We start from the raw sequence: 27,533 nt of genomic DNA, 5'->3' as shown, positions 1-27,533 counted from the left end.
AAGTGTTGCGTATATTCTTACAACTTGGCATTGGGAGTTCTCTAATTTGTAATAAAATTAAGCAGCTTTGTGATATAAGGACTGAAAGAAATAAAAGTCTTCCCCATTGCCTTTTTTTCTAAAGTTTGATACAGGAGAAGAGAAAAACCCTCTTATGTGAAATGGATGGAAATTCAGTAAATACAAGAGGAGCACTTTACTCTGGCTGAAAGATTACACTCTGAAATGATGGAGTGAAGGTACCAAGAAATAACCACTTTTTTATAACAGCTGTGGCACTGTAAAGAAAAATCTACAGATTAAAAGAAAGAGGAGCCTGCGACGGGTTTTCTCAATGAAGAATTGCTACCAATATTAGCCTCAAGTTCAAGATAAAAGTGTTTAGGGTTGGTGGACCTTAAGTTTAGCCTTTCTGTAAGGAATTGGCCGTAGCAGGGCAATTTGTTCCTTGTGTAACACTGCAGACATAATGCGAAGCCTTCACCACATTTTTCATGGCAGTGAGATATGCACTTGTCAACATATTTTGTCACCACAAAGTGGCTCTTGGCAATAGGATCATAAAGATCAATAAAAAAAAGTGCAGATTCTCAATATTTTACTTGCAGCTGCAAAAATTTCATTTATCTTGTTATTTTCCTTACTTGCTGCCATTCTGTCTCACGAGGGCACTGCTAGCTAAGCAGAGTGTTTTCTCCCAACATTCTATGAATATCTGACAAAAACTCCAGCCAGCTGTCCGGACCTCACTCCCCTTCCTCCCTCCGCACCTCCAAGAGCTGTGCATTTTATTAATTCTTTCCACTGCTACATAAAAAAATCAAAATTGGAGCCGGGCTATAAATCACTGGCATCTCCTAACTTGAGAAAAATTGAGTCGACTTTGTACTTCACCCTTGTAACATTTCATCTCTCGGTTTGGCTTCCCTTAATATAAACACAGCGCCCGGCAAATGAATGTGCTAAAACCAAATGACACACTTTGCCGCTGAAAGAGCAGAACTGTTTTCGAGCAATGGGTGGTCTTTGGAGGCACAGAGTAGGCCGAAAGGGGGAAAAAAATGTGTAAGCGTACACCGTTCTTTACAAGCGGGCAGAGCTTCCAAAACTCGCAGAAATCTCTGCATGTTGAAGCACATCAAAGGGATTTTTCCCTTTTCAGATAATATTTCCTTTGCTGACATGTATTTAGTATTGTGGTTGGATGACTCATAAAGATAGCTTCATGGCGTCCCAACGCAGCTGAAGCAGAACACACGCCAACAAACATTATTGTCAGCCTCAAAATAAAAACAAAACGTTCAGCTAAGGGTCAATCAATCAAGGGTTCTTTGAAGAAAATTCCATTTAGATATTACAAATCATAACAGAATGAATCTAAACCAGCTGACTTTTTGTGAAGAGGACATTCATGTACAATAAAAATTAGGCTAGCTCTTCGGGGTCCAACTTTTCTATTTTCTTACTCTTGGACGTGGTCACTGGTGACAGATGCCAGTTTTTAAATTGTGTTTTTGTAGTTCATTTTATAAAGATCTGAAGTAATCGAAAACAGATCGGCAGAGAGAACTTGATGTGTAAGTGCCATCAGGAAAGGGAGCAATAAAACCCACTTAACATTGACAGAAAGGTAATGACTTGCTCATACCCACCTTCCTCGTAGGGGTTTCTTATTTTCCCAAAGTCAGAATTTGCCTCAAGAGCTCCCTGGGTGCCCATGACAGAACCAGCCAATCTATCTCTTGCCAAATGGAGAAGCACAACCTTTACTAATTTTCTAGCTCCGAGTTTTATAAAAACTTCATGACAGAGATGCAGCTGCAGGGAAGGTGGGTGAGGCCCATATACAGACTGTAACCAGATCCCGTCGTACACAAGTTCGTTTAAACCCTTATGTAATGAAAGATAACTGCCTAGGAAACCAAGGCAGTGAGTCACATGCTGCCCAAATATGTTCCTTTTGAATTTGGAGGCCTTTGGAGAGCAAGCCAGATTTGTGCAGCCTTTAACCTATAAGGGGAATAAAGCTTTTTTTTTTTTTTAAGTCTTCATTTAAAAAAAAAAAATGAGAATGAAAATAAATCGTCATAGGCAGGACTCCAAGTTGCCGAGCAAGGGCTCTTCTGCTTTGATGTGTCTGTGGTGCCTGGTAAAGCTAAACAGTTGCTTCTGATCCGAAAGGGAACACGGCTGTTTATAACTGAGGTCATATATTTACAGGGCACATGTTTTCGAGGGATTCTGAGAAACGAAGGCTTAGTGGCAGGGCTTTTTTCCTATGGGATCTGTCTTTGCCTTTTTGTCTCCACTCCAGCTTTTCGCATTAAATGGAAATGCCTGACCAACAGGTGCACTGGGCAGGTGTGGCTTAGGCTCTGGGAATCCACCCTGCTTCTATGCCCCTACCCCACCCCAGGCCTCCCTATGAGACTCTGGGCAATGGGGGTGGCTCACCTCATCTTTGTTACCCTTTGGGCTTTGCCCAAACATCTCAAGAGACCAGAGCCTTCTCTATGCTCCGGAACTACCTCATCCCCTGAAACGTACTCTGAATTGTCGCAGGACCAAAGCCAAACGCTTTGGCACCTTTCAAGGGATCAGAAGAGGTTGCTCTGACTCAGCCAAGGCTGCCGAGCATAACCGTTTTAGAAAAGCAGCTTTGGGAGTGTTGAGAGTTCTTGATTTCCCATGCCTTTGTACAAATCAAACTGTTCTCCCTAGGAGACAGCCAGACCGCAGGGGACTGAAGGCAAGCGACCTGGGGCTGAATCTCTAAACTCCTGTTTACGTGTGGACACGTCTGCTCTGGGGGAAATCACTCCGAGTCAGTGAGTTCGCCGGGCTCACTCAGGCCATTATGAAAGTTCAGGTGATGATGTGGAAGTAACTTTATCACATGCAGTGAGTGAAAAAAGGCCTTCTCCTAACATCTTTCTTCCCGAATTCTCAATAAATTACTGTTAGGAGAACTAAGGAGATATCACGAACGTAGCAAAAAAAATTCCTGCCAGTCCTTGCAGAGTTCTTCAGGACTCTGCAGGATTTTTTCAAAACTAGCAGCAAGCCTGAATTTATATATGCAAGGCAAAGGGCTTCGGCTTTGTAAGCGGTAAATCAAGGTATACTTTACCTGTACTGAACTACTGTTAGATTCTGTTCTCCGCAGTGCCTTGCACATCGGATATACCTCATCCAGCTCGACTTACTAGGTTCCCCACCATCAATAAAGTGCTGTAGTGTCCCATCTTGGTCATATATCTAGAGAAGAGGTCAGAAGGTCAAGTAGTTAGAACGAATCATCAGCAATCATTTTCCCTGCTTCCCTTGGTGTCTTTATGTGTCGGCTGCAGCAATTTATTGCCCGTAGGTTTGCTAGTGCTTATGAATGCTTGTGGAAACTCAACTGGAATAACAGAAGAAAAACATTTTCTGGTGATGCAAGTTAATCACGTTTTTCTTATCGAGCCAATCTTCCCTTTATTAAATACATTTGTGGCATCTCAAGGATGTGAGTGACCATGTTTCCCAAAGAATATTTAACCTCTTTTGACAGGCTACTCTTAAGTAATGAGCTGCTGGGTAAACAAAGCAAGCTGAGAGGCGAGGCCACGCTGACATGGCTGGAACATCCACACGAGAGGCCCTCCTCTCAAACACATAACTGCTCGAAGGCATTCGGGAGGCAGGGACCGTCTGCTTAACAAGCTGGGTGACACCTAGCAGAGGTTGGAGCATTATGGAGCTGTATCACACTGATAAAGCAGACTCTGATTCAGATGAAATAAACGGACTCTCACCTCGCAGAAGATGTAGGACTTCAGCTGTCAGGACCTGAAACTATTAGGAGAGGAGTCATGAAAAAAGAGAGACCCTCACAAAGGGAAAGAAAAAATAATAATAACTGTTTCCTATGGATTTTTAATGTCTTAACTAAGGTTGCTCTAATAATTATTGCCTTAGGCCACCTCAAGCAGATTTTCTTTCAAGCACCTTCAAGGAAATGAAATCTGCTTCAAACCAGGCAATAAGCGTGGGACAAAAAGTCTTCTGCGAAACAACTGGCCAGCCTAGGACATGCGGAGTCAGTGCTGACAGCAGAGACAATCGGCTCTCACTTCCAGAAACCAGGTCAGCCCTGGGTACCTTGAAGGCTGTGGTATCTAGAGGAGTGGGAGATCCGGGGTTATATATGTACAGCAATCCTCAAAGGTCATCCTCAGCCTTAGGGGCAGCCAGGAAGCAAGGGGTACAGTTCTCAGAAGGACCATGGCAAAACTGGACCTTTTCAAATAAAATCAGCAGTAAGATTCTGTTCCCCAGAGCATCCTGAGAAAATATTTTTTACCTTTGCTAATCAGCCTTTCCACTTTTCCTTTCCAAATAGACACAGAGATAAGTCTCACAGAGAGCCTCACTGGTTACATTTCGGCCCTAAAATTAGTAGGGTCATTCATATTAATTTAGCTCAGTATTTCTATTCTGGAGGTCAAAGGGCTTAGTGATGACAGTTCTTTTTATCATCACCAGTCATTTTAAAATAGCTGATTTTTTTCTTTTTTTGGCTTTTCTTGAACTCATTTGTCTTCACCCCCAATCTTTCCACTAACCCCCAGAAACAGAAGAGAGACACCAATCCAACCAATACAATTGTTGGAGAAGTTATAACTGGGTAGCAGGCCAGAGTGATTACAGCTGATAATCAATGTAGCCTGAGAAGAATGAAGAGATTCCTGGATGATATTATATTTAAGATTAATGATTTTAAATTCCTAGCTCGGGGATGATGGCAGAGAACGGAAACATTTCATGCAGTGGATACATCTGCTCTTCGAGCAACCTAATGACAGATTTCATATTTAGGTTAGGTTATTACACTGTACTTATTTTGTTGTTGTTGTCTTTGTTTTCGTTTTAGGAAACTGGTTCAAAGGCTCAAAGTCTCAACCCTGAGTCTGCTGTTGACAACCCGTGCAACACTGAACACAGCCATCAGTTCTCTGAATGCCACTGTTTATCTATAATGGAGCCCAAAACGTTGATGATCCAGCCCCCTGCCCTGTCCTTCCCCCATGACCAAACCACCCATGACAGCTGCTAGTGAAAATAATGACACATTTGGAGAAGCGCAGTTCTCCTTTGTGCTTGTAGCTAATGTCCTCAACAGCAAGTAAAACTCTCTAACGTTTATATGTAGTTGTGGGTGTTGCCTTGAGCGTTAGCTCATTTGAACACCAGACACTAGCCAGTCAGTCTTGAAAATGAGTATAAAAAAGTGTTTCCTTCTTTATCCATTCATGTATATGTATAGCTGATTCACTTTGTTATGAAGCAGAAACTGACACACCATTGTAAACAATTATACTCCAATAAAGATGTTAAAAAAAAAAAAAGTGTTTCCTCCCACACTGTTTCAACAATAGTCTCCTTAAACTAAGTATATTGTGATTACAGGAATCCTACAATTTTTGCCTACCTGGTGAAACTCCTCTCGCCTTGAGGAAAGTAGATGGCTATTTGTCAGGCTTTCCCCAAATATCACACAATGAGCGCACAGCACGAGGTTGAGCCTCCCTGGCTTCAGCCTGATACCGACATCACACGATTTCACATGAAACTGATGAAAATCCCATGTACCTAGTTGGATCGCACAAGTGTGCATCCAGTCAGAGGTGAGGAAGCTCATTCAACCTTGACACTGTTCTTTCCCTCAACCCCCCAGAGCCCAGCTATCACCAGATCCAGCTGAATCTGCCTCCTAAACATCTCTCCTTCTCCACCATCACCATCCTGCCCAAACCAGTTTCCTCTCTTGCCTGAAGGAAGACAAAAGTCCCTTAACTGATCTTCCTGCACCTTCTTCAGGCCCTTCCAACCTAGTCTCTAAAGTACAGCCAGAGTGATCTTTCAAAACACGAATCTGATGATATGCTTTTCAACCCCCCCCAAAATAAAAACTTCATAAATGTCATAAAATGTCCAGTCATAACAACATATATTCACAGCATGTGAAATTTCGTCATGGGGGCCCATCACGCTAATACGGGCAGCACCTCCAACCTACGTTATTTAGGGAGGTGGGTGGAAAACACGTGCCTTTGCAGTTGGCTCAAGACCATCCTGGAGCGCTTTCTGGCTTCTGCTGGTAGGAGTTAACATTTAAACTGTGTTTCTTGAAAGTGAAACAATGGGCCAGAAGGCAGTGATGCCTATTTCTGTTCATTTTCCTAAAAGAAGTAGAATAAAATTGGGAAAACCAAGATACCCACATGTGCACGCCAAAGAGGAACTAAAGACGACTTCTCAGAAAAGCTCTGGGTCCTAATTTGAGTATTATTATTACTCTCCATCATTAGCTCAAGTTTGCTTCCATCTAAGAGCTTAGTTAAAAAAAATTTTTTTAAAGAGGGCGATAAAATTCTGCGTGTATCTGAACTATACAAGGACACTGTCCCTGTATCCAGACGGGCTGACATTATTCCTTCTAGGAGAGAAGGAACCATGAGTGGGGAAATGTTTCAGCAGATTTCGGTCTAGAGCAGCTGCAACAATTTCAAGGTCGGGAAGTTGTTCTTGGAAGCCACATTAACATCTACATTTGTGTGACGCTAAAATGTAATTTTAAGCTAGATACCTAATAGGTCTAAAAAATTTAAGGAATCTAAGGAGATGTATTAATGCCAAGACCAAGAGTTATTTTGTTTTCATTACCTTTCAAAAGATTTAAAATAAGCAGAAAAATATCAAAAATCATGCATAAAGTGTTTAGACAATCTCCTCAGGACTGATGAAAATGTCAAAAAGGTCAGAAATTGTATTCATTCAAATGGTGAGAATGAAGAGTTAAATTTAGATTAGGAAAAAAATTCCTTGAAAGAACCCTTGAATCAAGCATAGTTTTTCTGGAAACTGTGCACTTTATTCCGAAAGAATATGAACCACCAAAGTTTTAATATTTGCTCTGTTTTTTCTAAAGAAGCTGAACAAGTGACCCTCTGGAGGTAGGGGAAACACATGTAAAGAAACACACAGGACACTTGGTAGGAAAAGGGTTAAATTTTGTAATGGAAACCCCTCAAAGCTGTAGAAAGTATATTCATTTTACAAAGTTAGTCCTAGCATTGCTGAAAGGGAATATAAAATGGCACAGTCACACTGGAGAACATTTTGGTAACATTTTGGCAACAAAATAAAGTTGACAATGCATATTTCCTGTGACTCAGCAATTTCACTTCTAGGAAATTATTCCAGTGAAACTCTGATACGTGTGCCTAAGTAGATGAGTTCAAGGGCATTCACTGTAGCACAGCTTATAACAGTAAATAATTATAAATAAGAGAAATATCCATCATCAGAAGAATAAATTCATTGTGGTTTATTTATTCAACAAAAAAGTACAAAACACTTAAAATGAATGAACTAGATCTGTTTGCATTAAGATCTAGTTGATATAAACATCAAAAACATAATGTTGATTGAGAAAATCAGGTTGCAGATTAAAGTATATGATATCATTTGTCAACATTTCAAAATATACAAAATAACACCCAATAGTATCTTTTATGAGTGTATATTGTAATATACATATAGCAATATGCCTATCTATATGTATCTATACATATAGTACAATTCTGAACAGACACACAGGAAGGATTCACGATAACTTCATCAGAGTCATGGCTTTGGAAACAAGGGGATGGAAGGAAAACAAAGGGAACTCACATGTATCTGAAATGCTTCATTTATCTTAAAAAAAAAAAAGATTCTGAAGCAAATATGGCAAAGTGTTAACACTCACTTTTTTGGTGGCTTGTATATGGCATTTATATATTATACTTTGGACTTTTCTGATTTTTTTTTTAAATCAAAGAGAGAAAAATAAATGAAAAGAAAGCCTAGCCATTTATTTCTCTGTACTTCAATTTTTGCATGTGTTGTTAAAATAGAGAAGCCTACTATCTTACCCAAGGTTAAAAACTGTATCTGTGTTATCTTCCTGGGAAACTCTTGGTAATATGTATCACTACATTATCAGCCACTGATTTCCTTCCTGATTGTTTTGTTGCTATTTTAAAACCACTGGTTTTGGTCTGTACTTTTTCTTTTATCCTGTATCAGTGGGAGTAGAAAGATAAGTAAGGGGGAGAGCTCATTCTTACCTTTTTAAGGAACTTTTTATAGTTTTCAACCCAATATTTACTGAAATACCACACATGTGGTTGAGATAATGATCACACAAATTGTCGCTCATTATAAACCACGCATAGATTAACTGAAAACCACCATGTGAAAGGTATTTCATGCAATCCTGAAGATCAGGAAACTGCATTCTCTCCTACGATCTTATTTTCCTAGAACAAGAATCTATTTTACATGAGAACAACACGAGTAAAAACTGCACCAGTGTTGTGTCCTAAAAACACTGGTCGTGAGTGGCTTGTCCACAACTTTGTCATTTATGAATGCTGCCAATTAACATTAACAATAATAATAATCATAGAAACAATGTAAGCCAGTGACTGACTTGGGCCCATTTTAACATAATAGCAAGAAAACCATCTTCTGAATGATAAGAATTTGTGTATATTGGTGGCTCTGAGCAATCTGTTTCTCTAAAGCAAGATTTGCAAACTGGTGGCCCTCCGGCTGAATTCACGTAATTGACCAATTTTGTTTTCTCTCCGGTGTTTTAAAATTTTGGAAATTTTATCTAATTTCTAATTTTTCTTGAGAAAAAAAATCAGAAGATGGGTCCCCAATCTCTGGCACTAATCCACGGAAACATCCAAGGCCCCTTCAATGTGGCCTCTTTAGATTAGCCATGGGCTTTTCTCACTCCCCATACTCCCTACTACTCCCTATCCTTAAGTGTTCCTTACTTCACTCATTTACTTAGCTGCTTGGCCTCATAAAGCATTTAAGTTGGTAATTCCAGCTGTAAAGGAATTATTGCTACCCCGTGAAAATCAGTCTGCTACCGCTGGGGGCACTTTCAAGAAAACCTGTTTGAACTGATAGCCTGGAAACACTGCAAACATTGATCACTTGGGTGCTGCACAGAAGCCATCATCTGACCAAGATCCAAGCATCTGTGCTGTAGTTCTCCAGGGAGTGGGAGTGCAGAGAAGAGAGTTCATTTCTTTGATTTTTACCAGAAGAGGATTTCAATAATCTTTTTAAGCAAGGGGTCCGTTTTAATTCAAAGAAGTCATAAATGTAATTACACTATAAAAACAGATAAAAGTTGCTGTGGTCTACTATAATAACAGATAAAAAGCAAGTCCACCAGGAAGCACCCCACCAGCTCAGCGAACCTCACCTTTGCTGTCTGCCACAGTCACTGGGACATCACCAAGGGCCCACAGAGAAGCAGGGACCCTGTTTGAAAAATCACAGGCAGAGCACTTCCTCCACTAGATAGGCTTCAGTCAACAACTCTGCTAGACAGCTGAGTACCCTGGCTAAGTTTAGAGGCCAGGGAAATGAGATTTGGAAGAAATCTCAGAGATGGCCTGTTCTAACCTGATCAGTTTGCAGTCAGCCCTTGGTTCTCGCGCAAGTTCCGCATCCGCGTATTCAGCCAATCGCGGAGGGCGCACAGACATGAGGGCAGAGGGCCGAATGCACCATGCTGGCTTATACAGGGCAGCGGTCCCCAACCTTTCTGGCACCGGGACCAGTTTCCTAGAAGACAATTTTTCCACGGACCGGGGTAGGGGGTGGGAATGGTTTCGGGATGATTCAAGAGCATTACGTTTATTGTGCACTTTATTTCTATTATTATTACACTGTAATATATAATGAAATAATTATACAACTCACCATAACTACTCAGTCACATGCAGAATCAGTGGGAGCCCTGAGATTGTTTTCACTGATAAAGTTTTGATATGAGTCTGCAAGCAATTGATTTATAATGGTCTCTGTGCAGTCAAACCTCTCTGCTAATGATAATCTATATTTGCAGCCGCTCCCCAGCGCCCAGCCTCAGCTCCACAGATCATCAGGCATTAGATTCTCATAAGGAGCACACAACCTAGATTCCTCACATATGCGCAGTTCACAGTAGGGTTTGCGCTCCTGTGAGAATCTAATGCCAACACTGATCTGACAGGAGGCGGAGCTCACACGGTAATGCGAGCGATGGGGAGCAGCTGTAAATACAGATGAAGCTTCGCTCGCTCACCCGCCACTGGCCTCCTGCTGTGCGGCCCGGTTCCTAACAGGCCACTGACCAGTGCCGGTCCGTGGCCCAGGGGTTGGGGACCCCTGATATAGGGGACTTGAGCATCCACAGAATGGGGTATCCATGGTGGGTCCTGGAACTGATCCCCTACAGATACCAAGGGACGACTATATACCTAAGGAAAAGGGGTCTCCAAAAGTTAGTGACTTAGACAAACTGAGACTCTAGTCAATGGCAGAATGAGGCCTCCTCACAACTCATTTAATCCTACAGATATTCTAAAGAGAGCCACGGACCTTAAACAAAAGGAACTTGAATTATAACTTAAACATTAATCTGCTCCTCCCAGAACTGGGATCTCTGAATTTTGGCATGGAAAAAAGGAAAAAGAAAATGTCCAAAGGTTTTATTTGAAAGTATTAGCCAATTTTCAGAGAGTAGGGAGACATCTCAGGCTCCCTCTCCTACGATTCCACACCGTGGCATGTCCCCGTGCCTAGGCCCAAGCAGCAGCATTTGGTCATGTGCTGAAACACCAGTCTCCTTCAGTTTTCCCCCAAAATTTGAGGTGAGGGTGCATATTTTACGTCCAAACATCTAACACAAGGCCTAACACGTTGGCAAAATTCAAAACATGCTGAAGTGAACTGAATTGAATTCTCACAATAATTCTATAGCTTCTTAAAGATCTCAGATTTTATTCAAAGCTTGAGAAGAAACGCCACTAAATGCAATTAAAACTCCATTCTAAGCACTAACAACCAGGGCTTTTTAAAGAAAATATTACATCCTTTTTGAACCTAACTTCTTTCAATTCTATGAAATGCAAAGGTGGTTTTCATATGATGATTAAAATGTAATAAACAATTACCGTAGAAAAGGGTCAAGAAGAGTTCTTGGGGAGTTTTCCAGTTTAAACCTAAGAGCCCAGCACTGTTTTAAGTCCCTTCACAGCACATGGAAGATCCAGGGAAGAACAGATACAAAGAGGGTTTCTCAGATCTCCTCCACCTATTCTCTACACACCACCTTTAGACGACCCCATCTTTCTGTAAAATTCAGAAAACAAGGGCTTCAATAATCAAGTGTATTAGTAATTTGAGAAACTGAATTGAAAACTATACTGTTTGGCAAGATGGATAAAAATGTTTTACTGTGAGATTCCTTTGTATCAGAAGATAGAGGTGCAATATTTTGTTATACAACTATTTACACAAAAGAATAATTCTTGACTGTTTGGACTGAAAAGTTAAAAAAACACAATACCTTTGTTGCTCAATAAAAGATTTTAGTTTTAATAGTATGGTTGGGGCTTCCCTGGTGGCACAGTGGTTGGGAGTCCGCCTGCCAATGCAGGGGACGCGGGTTCGTGCCCCGATCCGGGAGGATCCCACATGCCGCGGAGCGGCTGGGCCCGTGAGCCATGGCCGCTGAGCCTGCGCGTCCGGAGCCTGTGCTCCGCAACAGGAGAGGCCACAGCAGTGAGAGGCCCGCGTACCACAAAAAAAAAAAAAAAATAGTATGGTTGTCAGAGGAGACTTTCTAAAGTATTACCAATGAAAACATGCAATAGGAGCCACCCCAGTCAGGAGGAACTGGAGAGGGTAGAGGGCAGAGGTGAAGAAAACGCGCGTGGGTGTCAGCTCCAATGTGTGTGAGTTACAATCATAGATTCACCTCGGATGGCCAAGTGACTTTGGGCAGTTACTTAACCTCTTGAGGAAGCTGAGACCTTCTTGGAAAAAAAGGGTGCTAATGACAGTCCCAGTCAAAGGGCTGATATGAAAATCAAATGAGCTAGTATATGTAAAGGACTTAAATCAGCGCTGGGCACATGGTAGGAGTCCAGAAAGCATTAGCTATCCTTAGGCCATCACTATAATTAGATGGGAAATGTCAGCCTGGACTTCATCTACTAACCTGCTCATGGACACTGACCACAAGATCATACATGTGGCATTTGCAAACTCATTATTGCTAAGATTACAAGACCGGAACATTACAAGCTCATTGAGGGCAGGAATGCATTTTAAATATTTTAAGATTTTAACCATGGGTACCTTACACAAAGCTTTGTACATAACAGGAAATCAACTTTTGTTCAAAGAGAGAGAAGGAAAAATTGGGAATAACATAAAGGGGGTGTAGGAATAAACCAGTCGTTCTAGTTTATGTTTTTGCCCCCCCCCAATGAGTCTATCCAAAAATAAAACAAAATATAAAAAATGCTGGATGAATGTGAATACTATCTAGAAAACAGTAAGGAAGCATTTCGTCAGTTCTACATTTTCCATTTCTTAAAGTTAACACAGTGTTACAAACATGTAATCCAAAAGACACAGACACCCACCACACCTTTAAGAGCATTCCTGGAGTATCTCTGTAACTAACAGGTTGTTACAAGCATTTTAATTAATTGTGGCTTCAGCCCTCTTACTGAACATTCCCTACCATGCAGCTGCTTGACCTCTGAAGACACTGACATTTCTGGCCAGAGAAGGCTCCAACTCACAGTGCCTCATGTCTACATGAGCACTGAGCATGGTCAAGGTAGGTGAGCTGTCTGTGCAGTCAAATGTACCTGGAGGAGGAGCAGGGGACATTTGTGGATGGCAGCCTTGAGCATCAGATCAACAGGGAGCACTGTCAGCCATGGTTTCCGGGCACTGCTTCCCAATCTAGAGAGGAAGACAGCAAGAACCACACCACTGTGGTCTCCTAAAAGCTCTACTTGTAAACTTTCAACTCAAGCTAAGTCAAACTTTGAGAAGAGAGACCACAAAACAATACTTTAGAAATGAGTTAAGCAGGAATTCCCTGGCGGGCCAGTGGTTAGGACTCTGTGTTTTCACTGCTGAGGGTACGGGTCTGATCCCTGGTCAGGGAACTAAGATCCTGCAAGCTGTGTGGCTCCACCAAAAAAAAAAAAAAAAAAAAAAAAATGAGTGAGGCATCTGCCTCCACCTTAACACAAAGAAAGAACAGCAGCTAATAACCAGGTCATACACATTTGAGAGGGATTTTAGTTTATAAAATACTTTCCCAAGCTTAATTGATCCTTACAACTGACCTAGAAGGTAGGCTGGAACACTTATTCCATTTTACAGATCAGAAACTTTGGGCTGAGAAGGGTGAAATGACTTGCCCACAGTCATAGAGTGGGTCTGTGAGTGTGACAAGGATGAAACCCTCCTGAATCATGGGCCACCATGTGACTGTTGTTTTTATCACATCCCATTTGTCTTATCAGGGAGAACTAGCCGAGCTTTTTCATTAAAAGCACCTGAAACTCTTCAAAGGAAGGAATGAGGGCCATGAAAATGTCCATAATGATTAATAATGTCATTATCAAATTCCTATTTTCAGAGCAAACGTCAATTTAGTGAGAATTACTTAATCTGTTAGTCAAATTTACACAAAGCAACCATGCAATGGACAAAGCCACCACTCCCCCACTCTGTAAAACCCACTCTCCTTCCACTGGCAATGTGTCATAATGACCAGGACCACCAAAAAAATGGCCAAAGCATAAGTCTGTGGATGAAGATGCATATTCTAAAATGAAAGTTTCTTCATTAAAGCAAATACTCCTTACTGTGGCCAGATTTATTTGTGTTCAGTTTTTCCACTTTTTTCTCAAATATATGATACTATACATGTTTTTTCATTTCAAAAATTCCTCCATTAGAATTAACTTATTTTGTTGTTATTTTTCATAAGAAAACTCTTCCCTCTCATTTTGGTTTGGAGTATTTTGGAATATCTGGAATGCCAAGGTTTTGAGTTGAGGTTTCAAAGGTCAAGAAATGAGTAATGGTTATATACACCGTTGCCGTATTTTCAGTAATGCTGATATAAAGCTATATACTGTACTTTGTCAATTCACATTCATCAAGTTCCAGAAATATTAGAAAATCATTAGAGGTTTATGTTGACTTTGCAGATAATACTAACACATAAGTCAAGACTGAAATATGGTAATCAGAAAAACAGTTGAAAAGTGTCAATAAACCATAAAACACTGGTGGGGGTATCCGTGAAGCCTGCCTCAGAGAGCCAGGCGTGGGAAGAGATGAGATGGGTGTTTTGGTCACACTGTGGGGTAGCAGCTGTTAGGCTGCAGGCTGGCAGAGGAGCGTGGGTGACTGAGGATCGGGAGCTCCCGAGAGCCTCTGAGCGTTTGGTGAATCCCTTTATCTCCGAGGATGGCGGTGGTCACCCATACAAAGCCTGCCATCCATCAATCCAGATTCTTCTTCAGACATCCTCTCTCTGTTGATCAGAGGGAAGACTTTGGGGATCAGGCTTGCATTATCAGGACTTTGTCTGTGATCCGAACAAGCCACTGAACCTTTAACTTTTCACTTGGCAGAAGCATATATGCTGGAAAAGTCCTGACAGTTCATTCATTTTGCTCCATCCTGGAGCCCGCTGATGTCTGACTGGGGAGACCCACCCTCTTTGATGTTGTCCTCTTTTGAGAGTGCCCTGCTGTGAAAAAAGTTTTATCCATCCAAATTAAAGAGAAATATTTCTGCATCCAGCTGTTAGCTGTGACACGTTTGCCATTTTTCAGGGCACTGGCTTGGTGCCATCCGCAGGCTCGGCTGCAAACCTATCTTTTCCCCTCTCCTCTGTCACAGTAATAATACCCACAGTGCACAACTGTCTCCAGTATCCATACAACACCTACACTGAAAAGGAAAATACCGCTAATCCTATATTGCTAAGAACAGCCTTGGAAATATTTTCATGCAGCAATTTATCTTTCATTTCTTTCCTTTTTTTTCTTTTTTTTTGTATCAGCACTAATGTTTTTCACAAACTGTAAAATCTTTGATGTAAGCCACCCATTTAAAGACTGCTTTTACTCTTTTTTAAAAAAAATCCAGTTTTAATTAAAGTAACCAGCAAGAAGTCCTGACCAAATGAAATGAATTTGAATCCTGTGAAAACTTGTTTCATATGTACTGGGTCCACACTTAAAAATGGACATTTGCTCAGTGGAGAGAGCTCTGTGTAAATGAAGAAAAACTCTCATGAAAGCTTGAATAAACATTCAGATCTAAGTAATCAAGAAAGCCTGTATCTTCTCATATTTGTTAAATGCCACTGGGGCTTATATAGACTGCTGCCATGAACTGTATGTATTATAAGCAAAGGGCAGCTCACAGTATTACCACGTTTTTCTGTATCTACTGAGATGAACGAGCGAAACACCACAGCTTCCAGCTACCCTCCCATTCTGGCCCTTCTTGATCTTCTCTCTCATTTTCACTTTTGCTGAGGTGGAAAGGGATCCGTGGAACCAGATCTCAGCACTGAGCATCAGAGAGTCCTGCCTTATGACTAATCTCAGACTCTGACTAGTGAACACGCACAGCTACTCTCCATCCTTTCTCAAATCAGTGAGAGGTGGGTTTTGAAAAAAATAAACAACAACGTGCTCCTTGTGAGAAAGCATCAATTTTGGAAAATTAAACCACAGGGAGATTTGAATGAACATACTCCTACAGTTGGAAAAACAAAGCCTTAGTTTTCTACCAAATAGGAAAGGGGACCATTATTTTGTTAAAATAATCCTAGAAATATTACCAGTGTGAACTGCTGGGATTTGCACATTATCTATGATAGTGTACCAAATAGTTCTACACTTGAAAGCCACAAAAGAACACAGTAAAGTGAGTGCATTGTGGTAAGCACTTGAATTCTCCATATGGCTCATGCACTGTATCTTATGGGGTATTATTTAACCCTTACTGTAGTGGAAATTACTGGTTTATAAATTCCAAGGGGTATGATACTATACAGACCTTTAGACCTTGATAAAAATGATAAGCGATTTTATACTTCAGCATGGTAGCTATGATTTCCAAGAAGCAGCCCGGACCAAAGCCTAGGTGCAAACTGCTATGTTAGTGATAATATTAAAAAACTTACAAGGTACTAAGTGGGGAATGTTTGCAAAGAGAATGTCCCTAAAAAATCAGAGCGAGGCTACTTCCATGTATGTGTAGACACATACACACCATGCCCTAGAGGTCACCCTTCTTTTTTTAGTAAGAACTTTCTGAAGACACAGAACGTTTGTTCCAATGAAATCATGGTTTCCTATGGTTTTACTTCTTTTCAAAGTAGTCTACAGCTTTATTTCTTCACTGCAATGTGTCACTCTCTAAATTATTATGTTTTCTCAAGTCTACGACATTCTTTTCCTAACCACACCAATAAAGTGTGATTGTCAGACACGCTTTATTAAGGGGAAGGTGACCATCTGTCAAGCGTAGAAAACCTATTTTCAGATCTTAAATAATCTAGGAGACATTCCTTACGTCAAGTTGGGACAGTACCAAGCGTGCCCTCAATTCCCAATTTACACCATCATGCCCTGGATCACAGGAGAATGGAAGGAACAAAATAAATCCTAGATTCAGGGTGCTCAAGAAAGTGAGAGTGTGGAGGCTAAAGCAGGCCTAAACCAGTGGTCTCAAGGGAGAGCCCCCTGAGCTTGCTGTCCTCCCAAGATAACTGCTTACAGGCAAAACCGAGTGAAATTCTAAGTTTGTCCTGGAGCAAGAAACATGGGAGAGGGATGAAATTTGGCTTCTCAGAACCATTCTTCTTGAAGGAAGGTTTGCACAGTTGTGCAGAGGACTGAATGAACACATTGTTTTGCCATAGATCTCCTCCCCATCAAGATCCAGGAGATGAGGCAGCAAGGACAGAAGGTCATGGCAGTAATGGTGAGCCCTGAATGGAGACTTCTGACTTCCCAGACAGCATTCTTTCAACAAACATTTAGAAAGCAGCTACTACGTGCCAGCCACCGTGCTTAGTGCAGGGCATTAAAAACTTAAGCCCCGGTCCCTACCCTCAAGCAATTAACAGTTCAATAGGAGAGACACACACTTAAATCAGAAGACATTTATTCTGGCATGACGATCTGTAGATTTTCCCATCCAATCTTTGAACATTTGTCTAGAATGGGGTTCCTAGGTGTAGGAAGGGTAATCCATTACAATTCTGTAAAAAGGACATCAGGACTTAAAGAGTTAAAGCTAGCTATTTAAACAAATTGTAGACTGTGAAGGCAGCATTAAACAAACATTTAATTAAAATCTGCCAGACTATAACCTCAATGAGGGCAAAGATAAAATGTCTTGTTTGCTATAGTTTCCCTAACGGTTAACAGAGAGCTCAGCATACTGTAGTGTTTGGTGTTCAATAAATGTCTGTTGGTTAGTTGGTTTAGTGGGTGGATGGGTGGATGAGTGGATGGGTGGATGGGAGGGTGGATGGGTGGATGGGAGGGTGGATGAGTGGATGGGTGGATGGGTGGATGGGTGGATGGGAGGGTGGATGGGTGGATTGGTGGGTGGGTGGGTGGGTGGATGGGTGGATGGGAGGGTGGATGGGTGGGTGGGTGGGTGGGAGGGTGGATGGGTGGGTGGATGGGTGGGTGGGAGGGTGGATGGGTGGGTGGGTGGATGGGTGGGTGGGTGGGTGGGAGGGTGGATGGGTGGATGGGAGGGTGGGTGGGTGGATGGGAGGGTGGGTGGGTGGGAGGGTGGAAGGGTGGGTGGGTGGGTGGATCGGTGGATGGGAGGGTGGATGGGTGGATGGGAGGGTGGATGGGTGGATGGGAGGGTGGATGGGTGGATGGGAGGGTGGATGGGAGGGTGGATGGGTGGGTGGGTGGGTGGGTGGATCAGAGGGTGGGTGGATGGGGGGGTGGATGGGAGGGTGGATGGGAGGGTGGATGGGAGGGTGGATGGGTGGATGGGAGGGTGGATGGGTGGATGGGAGGGTGGATGGGAGGGTGGATGGGTGGATGGGTGGGTGGATGGGTGGATGAGAAGGTGGATGGGTGGATGAGAAGGTGGATGGGTGGATGAGAGGGTGGATGGGTGGATGAGAGGGTGGATGGGTGGATGAGAAGGTGGATGAGAGGGTGGATGAGAAGGTGGATGGGTGGATGAGAAGGTGGATGGGTGGATGAGAGGATGGATGGGTGGATGAGAAGGTGGATGGGTGGATGGGTGGATGAGAGGATGGATGGGTGGATGAGAGGGTGGATGAGAGGGTGGATGAGAAGGTGGATGGGTGGATGAGACGGTGGTTGGGTGGATGAGACGGTGGATGGGTGGATGAGAGGATGGATGGGTGGATGGGTGGGTGGGAGGGTGGAAGGGTGGATGGGTGGGTGGTGGGTGAATGGGAGGGTGGATGAGAGGGTGGATGGGAGGGTGGGTGGGTGGGTGGATGGGAGTGTGGATGGGTGGGTGGATGGGAGTGTGGATGGGAGGGTGGATGGGAGGGTGGGAGGGTGGATGGGTGAGTGGATGGGAAGGTGGGTGGGTGGATGGGAGGGTGGATGGGTAGGTGGGTGGATGGGTGGCTGGGTACATAGATGAATGAATAGAGAGTCAGAAGGATACAGGTGATAGGATAAGGTGCCTTCTCGGTACCCAAGCATTAAAGGCTGGACCATGTCTCTCTGCCCTTTGGGCAGGCCAACACATCTAAGGCAGAAATGAATATCCAACTGGGAAAATTTTAAGGAATGCAACATTGCCGAAAAAGTGTACTTTTCCTTACTAATTAAAATTAACAGTACTTTTATTATTTTTCCCCTAGTTCTTTGTTTCTTTTTTAAATTTCAGTTTTACTGAAGTATAACTGACAAATAAAATTGTAAGACATTTAAAGTGTACATGGTGGTAATTTGATATACACTGTAAAAGGATTTCCTCCCCTTCTAGTTACTTAACACATCCATCACTTCACAGACTTATCTTTTTTTTCTTTTTGGTAAGAACATTTAAGTTCCTTTAATGTTCAGTTGTCTCTGCAGAGCAGAGGTCACTGCAAAGCAGCTGGATGGAGACTTCAGTCAACGGCAAGGCCAGAGCCTGGCACATACCTGCCTCTCTGCAGTTGTCCCCTCTCGTGCCGCTCACCCACCCCCACAAATCTGCCCCTGCTGTGGGTCACTGTTACTATCCCTAGTCTTCTCTTTAGGTGGCTCATTTTCTACCTTCCATCATCCTTCCAGCCCTCTCTTCTGGGCCCAGTGCTTGCCCTCATCAGGTTCCCAGTAACTGAGACTTACATCCAGTTTTGAGTGTAGGTCAACATGCTGCTCCTGGAAAGAATATTTACATTTAGAGCTTTATCTTCAAGTGAGGCTTGAAAGGGGGTCTGCCTTTTGAAAGGAATTTGAAGTACCATAATAGGGGCTGAAGTCATCCTGGGGAGGACAAATGAGCATCCCTGGGACCCTTCTATTGCACAGATAGATGGTCCATTTTGGTCGTCAGTAGAGATGCAGGGTTAGGCCGCTGACTGTGCTGCTACAGCTCCAGGTCAAGGGCACAGGTAGCTTCGGAAGTGTGGGGGGCCTGGAGGAGAAGGTCAGGGACTCTGGGCAACCCCAGCTCCTCCTGCAGAAGCGTTTTCTGCAGATCCTCTCCAGGGTGTGCCGGCAGTGCCACTCAGCCTCACTTACATAAAGAGCCTCAAATTTAGACCTTTGAAGTCATTTCCAAATGAGGTTATACATACAATCAGGAGACAGACTGACAGGATTAAAAGAAGACAGCCTTTGCAAACTCTGAACTTGGGTCCTTTGACCAGACCACACTGCCTGAAGTAAACCATAAATTAACATTTTTATAAATCCTGTAATTAACTTATGAATAGCACAATTGTATGTTTCTGGTATTAAAAGCATTAAGCTGTTAAAGATAAACATTTAAAGTATACCACTGTTTTTGTAACCCTGTTTCGGCATTTTTTCATTTTTCCATATATCAAGGACCTCAAAAAATGGAAGTTGCCCAGGTCTCTAAACAGCCCTGGTTAGGGCTTGTTAATAAAGCTCCTTTTACACAGTCAGGCCAGGGGGCTGGCCAGTGTGTAGCCGTCATGATATTTTCCCACAGAGAGACAGTCCTGTGTTCCTGGATCCGCAGTCAAGTCCTCAAGGCATGATTCCCCAGAAATCCAACCAAGAAAAGTAGTAAACCTGAACGTCTGAGGCACAAGGTTTGCAAATCTCTGGCTAGCGGAGGTGTGACTAATGTCAACACCCAAAGAAAACCAACACCTAGTTATCACATTGTTAGAACATGCATGCTTCCTAACTTTTAGACAAGACTTAGGATTCCTTTCTTTCCACAGGAAGCATCTGTGGGATGAAAGTAAAGAATGGAAAGAGATCTCTCACACTGGGGTCCATAGTGAGGTTTCAGGTAAGACTACAAATACCTTGAATCTCAAGAAAATGACATACGTGCATATGGGTAATGTTCTGGGAAGAAGTTCTGTAGAGTTAGTGGATTCTCAAAGGGGGTGTGTTTACACACACACACACACACACACACACACACACACACACACGAAACTACTGCCAGGTTCTACACATTCAGACAGGAGAAAGTACTGAATGAAGAAATGGAAATGAAACTATCTGTGGATGAGTTAGAATCCTTGAAGTGTTTTACGTACTTTTGGTGAGGTTCTCTTTAAGGACTGATAAGCTTCTCTGGGCCTCTGAACTGTCTGATCTCATTCTCATTTCCTCTTCTCTGAAGCTAGGGACCCTGAGCTTTCCGTGATCCCTTTACTGGCTCATTTTGTATTTGATTACAATTGTGTTTTGTTGTACTGGTTTTGCCTAAAACTCTGACCACATTTTCACGACCATTAGAACAGTAAACTGGAATAGTAAACCTTTGGTTGGTTTATTTCATAAGACATATTTTTAGCTTAGAGATCATGTGAGTGGGCCAGATTACACTGGATGCCTCAGTGTTTCAGTTCGGTGGACATTAAGCATTCTGGATTTAGTGAGTCAATGGTTATTAATACTCCAACGCATTCCCTTTCAGCTTTGATCAAACCCTTCGATGCCACCATTTTTTCCTACTAAAAAGAAAGTATATAGTCACACTAAATCAACCCACCCAATAGAACCGCTTGCTTTGTAAATTGTAAAGTTTTTCTAAATTAAGGCATTATTTACCTTCTTCGGCCTTATGCCTTTATATTTCCTAATTAATTCATTGGTAGATGAGCTACAAAGTAGGAATCCTGGGTTCTAATTCTGACTTGGCCAGTAGTAACTTTGTGATGTAGATAAGTCACTTAACCTGACTTTTCAAGTCCTCCAATGTGAAGTATGGATGTTAAATTAGATGACTTTCGGGATCCTCCAGCTCAACTTCCATGATCCTATGAATTGATGACTGTGTAAATATGTCTTAAATATAAGTACTTGGTTGCTGGAACTCGGGAAGGATAAAAGCTATAACAACCATTCTGAGTACATATAAAAATATTTTGATGTCCAGTAAGGTGGGGGGGTAGAATAACAACCTTAAGTCACATACTTTTTCATTATATCTGTGCCAATTTAATTATAATTCATACCTTCCAAGCTGTAGAGTATACCTAAGTCAAAAATAAACTCTTCAACAGTTACATATTTTTAAATTCCATGTAATTGAAAGTGAATTCAATTATGCAAATATGTAACGGATACATTCAGATTTCAGTGAAAAGTAGACACAGTCATGGAATAGAATCAGACAGCCTGAGTCTGAATCATAGATTCAGCAATTAGGAGCTGTGTCATCTTGGGCAAAACACTTATCTCATTTGTAAGATGAGGAAGATGTTAGTGCAACTTCCAAAGGGTTTTGTTAGGCTGAAATGAGATGATCCATATAAGTGCCTGACACATAGTAAGTGCTCAATAAATAGCACCAATTATCATTGCTTTTTACTGGTGGGTTTGAGTTTTCCTTTCCAAAACAAATTTCCCTTTACTTCAATATTTCTGAAAAACTAAGTACAGAAGAAAATGACAGAATTTTCATCCCTTGGGCGTTGTGTGTTCAATGGAATTGGGCAGAATAGGAATCAAATCTCAGCTGTGTGACTTTGAGTTGTGGGTGACTTTGAGCAAATTGCTTAATATTTCCAAGTTCATTTTTTCATGTGTAAAAAGAGAATAATAGGCTGTGCTAGGACTGAGAAAAATAAGGCACACAACAAAGGCTGAGAATAGTGGCAGACACACAGCTACAAAAAAGAATTACTAGAAAAATTAAAAATTTTTCTGTAGTTCAGTGGCCCCATTATCTTGAATACTAAGAGAGCCAAATAATAACAAATTCTGAAAAAAACTCTATACAATTATTTTTAATTAAAAACATAAATGCCACGGTACTCAATGTTTAAAATATTAACTGAGGCACATTCCAACTTGAAAATAAATTTCCACGTCATTTCAGTTTTATCTCATTTCATTGTAACACATCGTATTTCTTTTTAGGTTAAAATAATAGTTTAGAGGGGGAAAATAAATACTACTTCTATGTCCTCAAAAGAATCAGAATTTGATATATTTATTTTACAGAACAATTCTGAGCTTGGGATATAATTACTCAAAACTGGGTTATAAAACCAAGGAAGTATAATCACAAGAAGCTTCACAGAATTTATATTTTTCTGTGGTGAACTAAATGGGAAGGAAATCCAGAAAAGAGGGGATATATTTGTACGTATAGCTGATTCACTTTGTTGTATGGTAGAAACTAACATAACATTGTAAAACAACTATACTCCAATAAAAATTAATTTTTAAAAAAATTGTATTTTTCTCTATCTCAATAGAAATATTTAGTTTCTATAATCACCCTTGCAACAACTACCATAATTAACCCTAAAAAATAACTGACTTCATTTAAAAGAATTTTTTACCTTAGAACCTGAGGTTCAATTTAAATGGGAGGACATGACTGATGAAATATAGGTCAATAAAAATAGTTAAAAACAATAATACCTATAATTTATTTAAGAATTAACAACTTACCTTCTCTTGATCAGTAAACCATTTACAAACCAGCAGCAAGAGTAAATATGTATAACCATTTCACGCACCAGAGGGAAGACTGAATACAAAGATTCTCTCATTCATAACACCCATTTCTCAGACCTCTGCTTTCATTAGAAAGCAAAATAATATAGTCTTACCAAGATATGTTAAATTATACAGTCTTACCAAGTCATTATTTAATTGACTTTTTTTCCTATAACTGTCTTTACATTTCTTTTGTCATAAATTAAATACATGTCAAATTCTAAATGGCATAATTAAAATCCAACAAATATACATTTTCCTGTAAGTTGAATAATTTTGTCCTGCTAAGAAGCTGCATAAATCTTGACTAGTTTGTACATTTTTGCTTTCAAGGATGTAATGTGACCACTGGAGCTGTTACATCATATAAATAAATTTCAAAGATGGTATTAATATAAGAACTATATCACATAACCCTAAAAATTTAATATAGCTGCCATGGCAATAACCAGATCATTTTTCCAAACAAATACATATTTCATCATGTCATTTTGAACTTTTTCTGACCTTTTTTTTTTTAAAGAAAGAAATCTACAATTGAGACCAAATGTTTTGTGAAAGAAAATACAGGCAAGCTGATTTGGCCAAGCACAGATAATTTCAGATTAAAGATGTTCTTATATCTTAGAACTCAGCATGGTAACTCATAAGCATGGTAATTATGATATAATTATGATCTGAAATTATGATGTCACTTAGGAAATCTATGACCTTGCAGTTGTGCTTAGAGTATTTTTTGAATGGTTTGATACAAACTGTGACTATCAAATACACAGCTCTTTTTTTTTTAAATATCAAATGCTGGGCTTACTACAGTTTGAAATGAATTATACAATTATGTCAACATCTTTTAACAAACAAATTACAAAAACATTTGCATCAAATAGAGGCCATTCCTGCAGCCTCCTTTTTGCGACCCATCTGTCCCTGTTCCTGATCATCCTCCCCCATCACTCAGCCCAACCTTCGTACTCCTCTCTCCCCTATTTAGTTCAACTCAATGAGCAAGAAGTTCTGCCCTCTTTCAATTCAACTCTGCCTCTGTAATAAACCCAAAGTCCCCAAATTCCCACATTTTAAGCATTGGTTGGATCAGTCAATGGAATCAAAACAGTAGGTGCGGTGACTTTATAGAAATAAGGCATCAGGGTCCAGCACAGCCTGCACACACCAAGGGAAGACTGTGACCTCAAGGATGGGCTCAGCATACACCAGTACGGAAATGACTCTCCAAAGATCCCTTCAAGAACGGCAAAGACCCTGTGGCCCACACTGTCCTGTATCCTCCTCTCTCTCAAGCACACTATCCCAAACTACATACAAAAGAAATTACCCAAAAAATGGGTGCTAATTTTAACACAACAGCAAGACCTAACTTTCACTAAATATTATCTGTAAATGACCAGCTGTGCTTCTGAATCATCCACATGAGGAGATTAGTTCACAAACCACCTAAAAAAGAACTGGCTTTCAGAATCTACCAAGATTCCAAGTTATACTTTAAAGCTGATTTGAGCCAGGCTAACTCCCTAGTTGGAGGGATAATAAGCAACTTCTCCTTTTTCTTATTTGTCAGAGAACAGCCAATTTAATATTAGAATTTCATTCATTTAAAAAATGACCTAGTGCACTTTCCTGGAGGGAGAGATAGAGAAATGGTGCTTAACAAGGGTGGGTGAAACAACATGGATGGAGCTAGAGATTGTCATACCGAGTAAAGTAAGTCAGACAGAGAAAGAAATATCGTATGATATGGCTTATATGCAGAATCTTAAAAAAAATTATATAAATGAACTTATTTATAAAACATGAACAGACTCACAGACTTAGAGAACGAACTTATGGTTACCAGGGGGAGAGGGATAGTTAGGGAGTTTGGGATTGACGTAGACACACTGCTATATTTAAAATAGATAACCAACAAGGACCTACTGTATAGCACAGGGAACTCTGCTCAATATTTTAACAACCTAAATGGGAAAAGAATTTGAAAAAGAAGAGATACATATATATGTATAACATCACCTGAACTATCACAACATTGTTAATCAACTGTACTCCAATATCAAATAAAAAGTTAAAAAATAAAACAAAAAACAAGGGTGGGTGAGAGCCCTGTCACTCCTCTCCATGAACCCGGCTGACATTTCCAAGGGCTTCCCTCCATGTCTTCAAAAACAATCAACAAACAGCACAAATAACTGAAACAAAACCAAGTATTTGTTACCTAATATGCTCAAATCTGGAACATTCTAATTATGTCTGCTTTGCTTTAAAAAAAATGTGATATATAAATATCCAAATTTATATGAGATAAAGGGGTGATTTTGTTTGACAAAAAGCTTTACTAGTTTTCCTTAGAATATTCAACTTCTGCAGAACCCTAAGGGATAACCCAAATAAAACAAATTCAAAGTATTTATAACATTTCAAAAATATAGCTACTGTTTGAAAGAGGGTTTACCTGTGTGTGCACATACAGCTACAGAGAAGGGATGATATGGGTGCTTCACAATCTTTGTGGAACGTGAATGGGTAAATATGCATCTGCGTGTGATAAGATAACCCACTATCAGAACCATTCCTGACATGTGGGTTTTCATATCTGCCTTTTCCCTCTAAAGTGCATCTCACACTTCCCTCAGCTCGGTGCCAGTGCCAACAACTACTGCTTCCCTTTGTACTTAGGATTCTAGAACAGGATGTCATACGGTTAACCAATATCCGTTTATCCGTTTTTTAAGTTACTAGAACAGGAAAAACTCCTCGGGCCAAAGAAGTCTCTTTGGGCATATAATCATGAATTAAAAAAAGATCTTAAATCATAGAAAACCGTGCGGGCTGTCACATAGTTCTGGCCTCTGTCAGTATCTGAAGGGACAGGGGTGAACCTGGAATAGCAGGATTTCCCATACCTCAGTGTTGGCATGAATGATTTTTGCTTTATCTTTACACTATCTATACCATTACCTACTTGATGTCTTTTTTTAAATGACTTTAATTCAATTTGTTCACATAACATAGCCTTGACGTAATCAACACTATTTATAAAATTGTGGGTTTGCTGTATACTACTTTAATACTACTAACCCTGTAGTAAGTTTAATACTACTTTAATACCACTAATATGGTAGTATTGAAAACATTTTTCTGTATACTACCTAAAATTATTTTAACTACAACAACATACGCACTTTGGCAAACACTGACTTAAGAAATAAGAACACTGCATTGGCTTCCAAGGCCAGCTCTGCCCTAGTTATATGTGGCACGCAGGGAGTAATTACAGGCTCTGTGGATCTCCCGGTTTGCTCGGCCATAAGTAATGTCAGGGTAACCTCAAGTCTCTTCTAAATTCTAAAATGTGATGATCTCAGGACTCCTAGAATGATCTGCACCGTCATCGCACACAGAAAGCCAGAGCAGAACCAGATCCAGACCTCGGGTTTCTTGACTCCCAATTTAGTGCTCCTTCATCCTCATCCTACCTTGCACACAAATTTGCAAGTGGCTTGGAAATAAGCATATTGGGAAATGACAGCAAACATCTACCTAGTGCTTACCTTGTCTCAGGGATGGTGCCATGGATGCACCATATATTATCTCACTTAATCCTCACAACCATTCTTTAGCCTATTTCACAGATAGGAAACTGGAGCATGAAGAGAAGGAACTTGCACAAGATTACAGGGTTAGGTAGGAGGTGATGTAGCTGGGAACTGGAGCCCCAGAAGCCTGCCTGCAGTGTGGACTTTTAGGTTCCCATGCACACTGTACTGACAGAACTCTGAGGACGTGAGGAGAGCAGCAGGAGAGGCAGAGAGAGAACCAAAAAGTAATATGGAAAGCGAATGACAGCTGGAAAATGAAAAGGAAACTGAAACGAAATACACTGCAACATATATTCTTTAGATTAAATTTAGCTTAAATGCCATCAGTAACATTAAACCTTTTATTTTTTTTTTTTATTTTTTTTTAACATCTTTATTGGAGTATAATTGCTTTACAATGGTATGTTAGTTTCAGCTTCACAACAAAATGAATCAGTTATATATATACATATATTCCCATATCTCTTCCCGCTTGCGTCTCCCTCCCTCCCACCCTCCCTATCCCACCCCTCCAGGCGGTCACAAAGCACCAAGCTGATCTCCCTGTGCTATGCGGCTGCTTCCCACTAGCTATCTACCTTACGTTTGGTAGTGTATATATGTCCATGCCTCTTTATCGCTTTGTCACCGTTTACCCTTCCCCCTCCCCATAGCCTCAAGTCCGTTCTCTAGTAAGTCTGTGTCTTTATTCCTGTTTCACCCCTAGGTTTTTCATGACATTTTTTTTTTTAAATTCCATATATATGTGTTAGCATATGGTATTTGTCTCTCTCTTTCTGACTTACTTCACTCTGTATGACAGACTCTAGGT

General features: G+C 40.9%; 1 protein-coding gene across 1 annotated transcript in view; it reads right to left on the bottom strand.

Moving 5' to 3' along the window:
• PRDM6 (PR/SET domain 6) overlaps positions 1–27,533 on the bottom strand; it is a 99,326-nt gene that overhangs the window by 27,557 nt on the left and 44,236 nt on the right. Inside the window, exon 3 of the mRNA XM_030869786.2 lies at positions 3,131–3,258. Coding sequence (XP_030725646.2) covers positions 3,131–3,258 — 128 coding nt within the window. The remainder of the gene's footprint in view (positions 1–3,130; positions 3,259–27,533) is intronic.

The sequence above is a fragment of the Globicephala melas genome, chromosome 3, assembly GCF_963455315.2.
Source record: "Globicephala melas chromosome 3, mGloMel1.2, whole genome shotgun sequence".
Classification (NCBI taxonomy): domain Eukaryota; kingdom Metazoa; phylum Chordata; class Mammalia; order Artiodactyla; family Delphinidae; genus Globicephala; species Globicephala melas.
The sequence above is the reverse complement of the archived record's forward strand: the minus strand, read 5'-3'. Positions and strand labels throughout refer to the sequence as shown.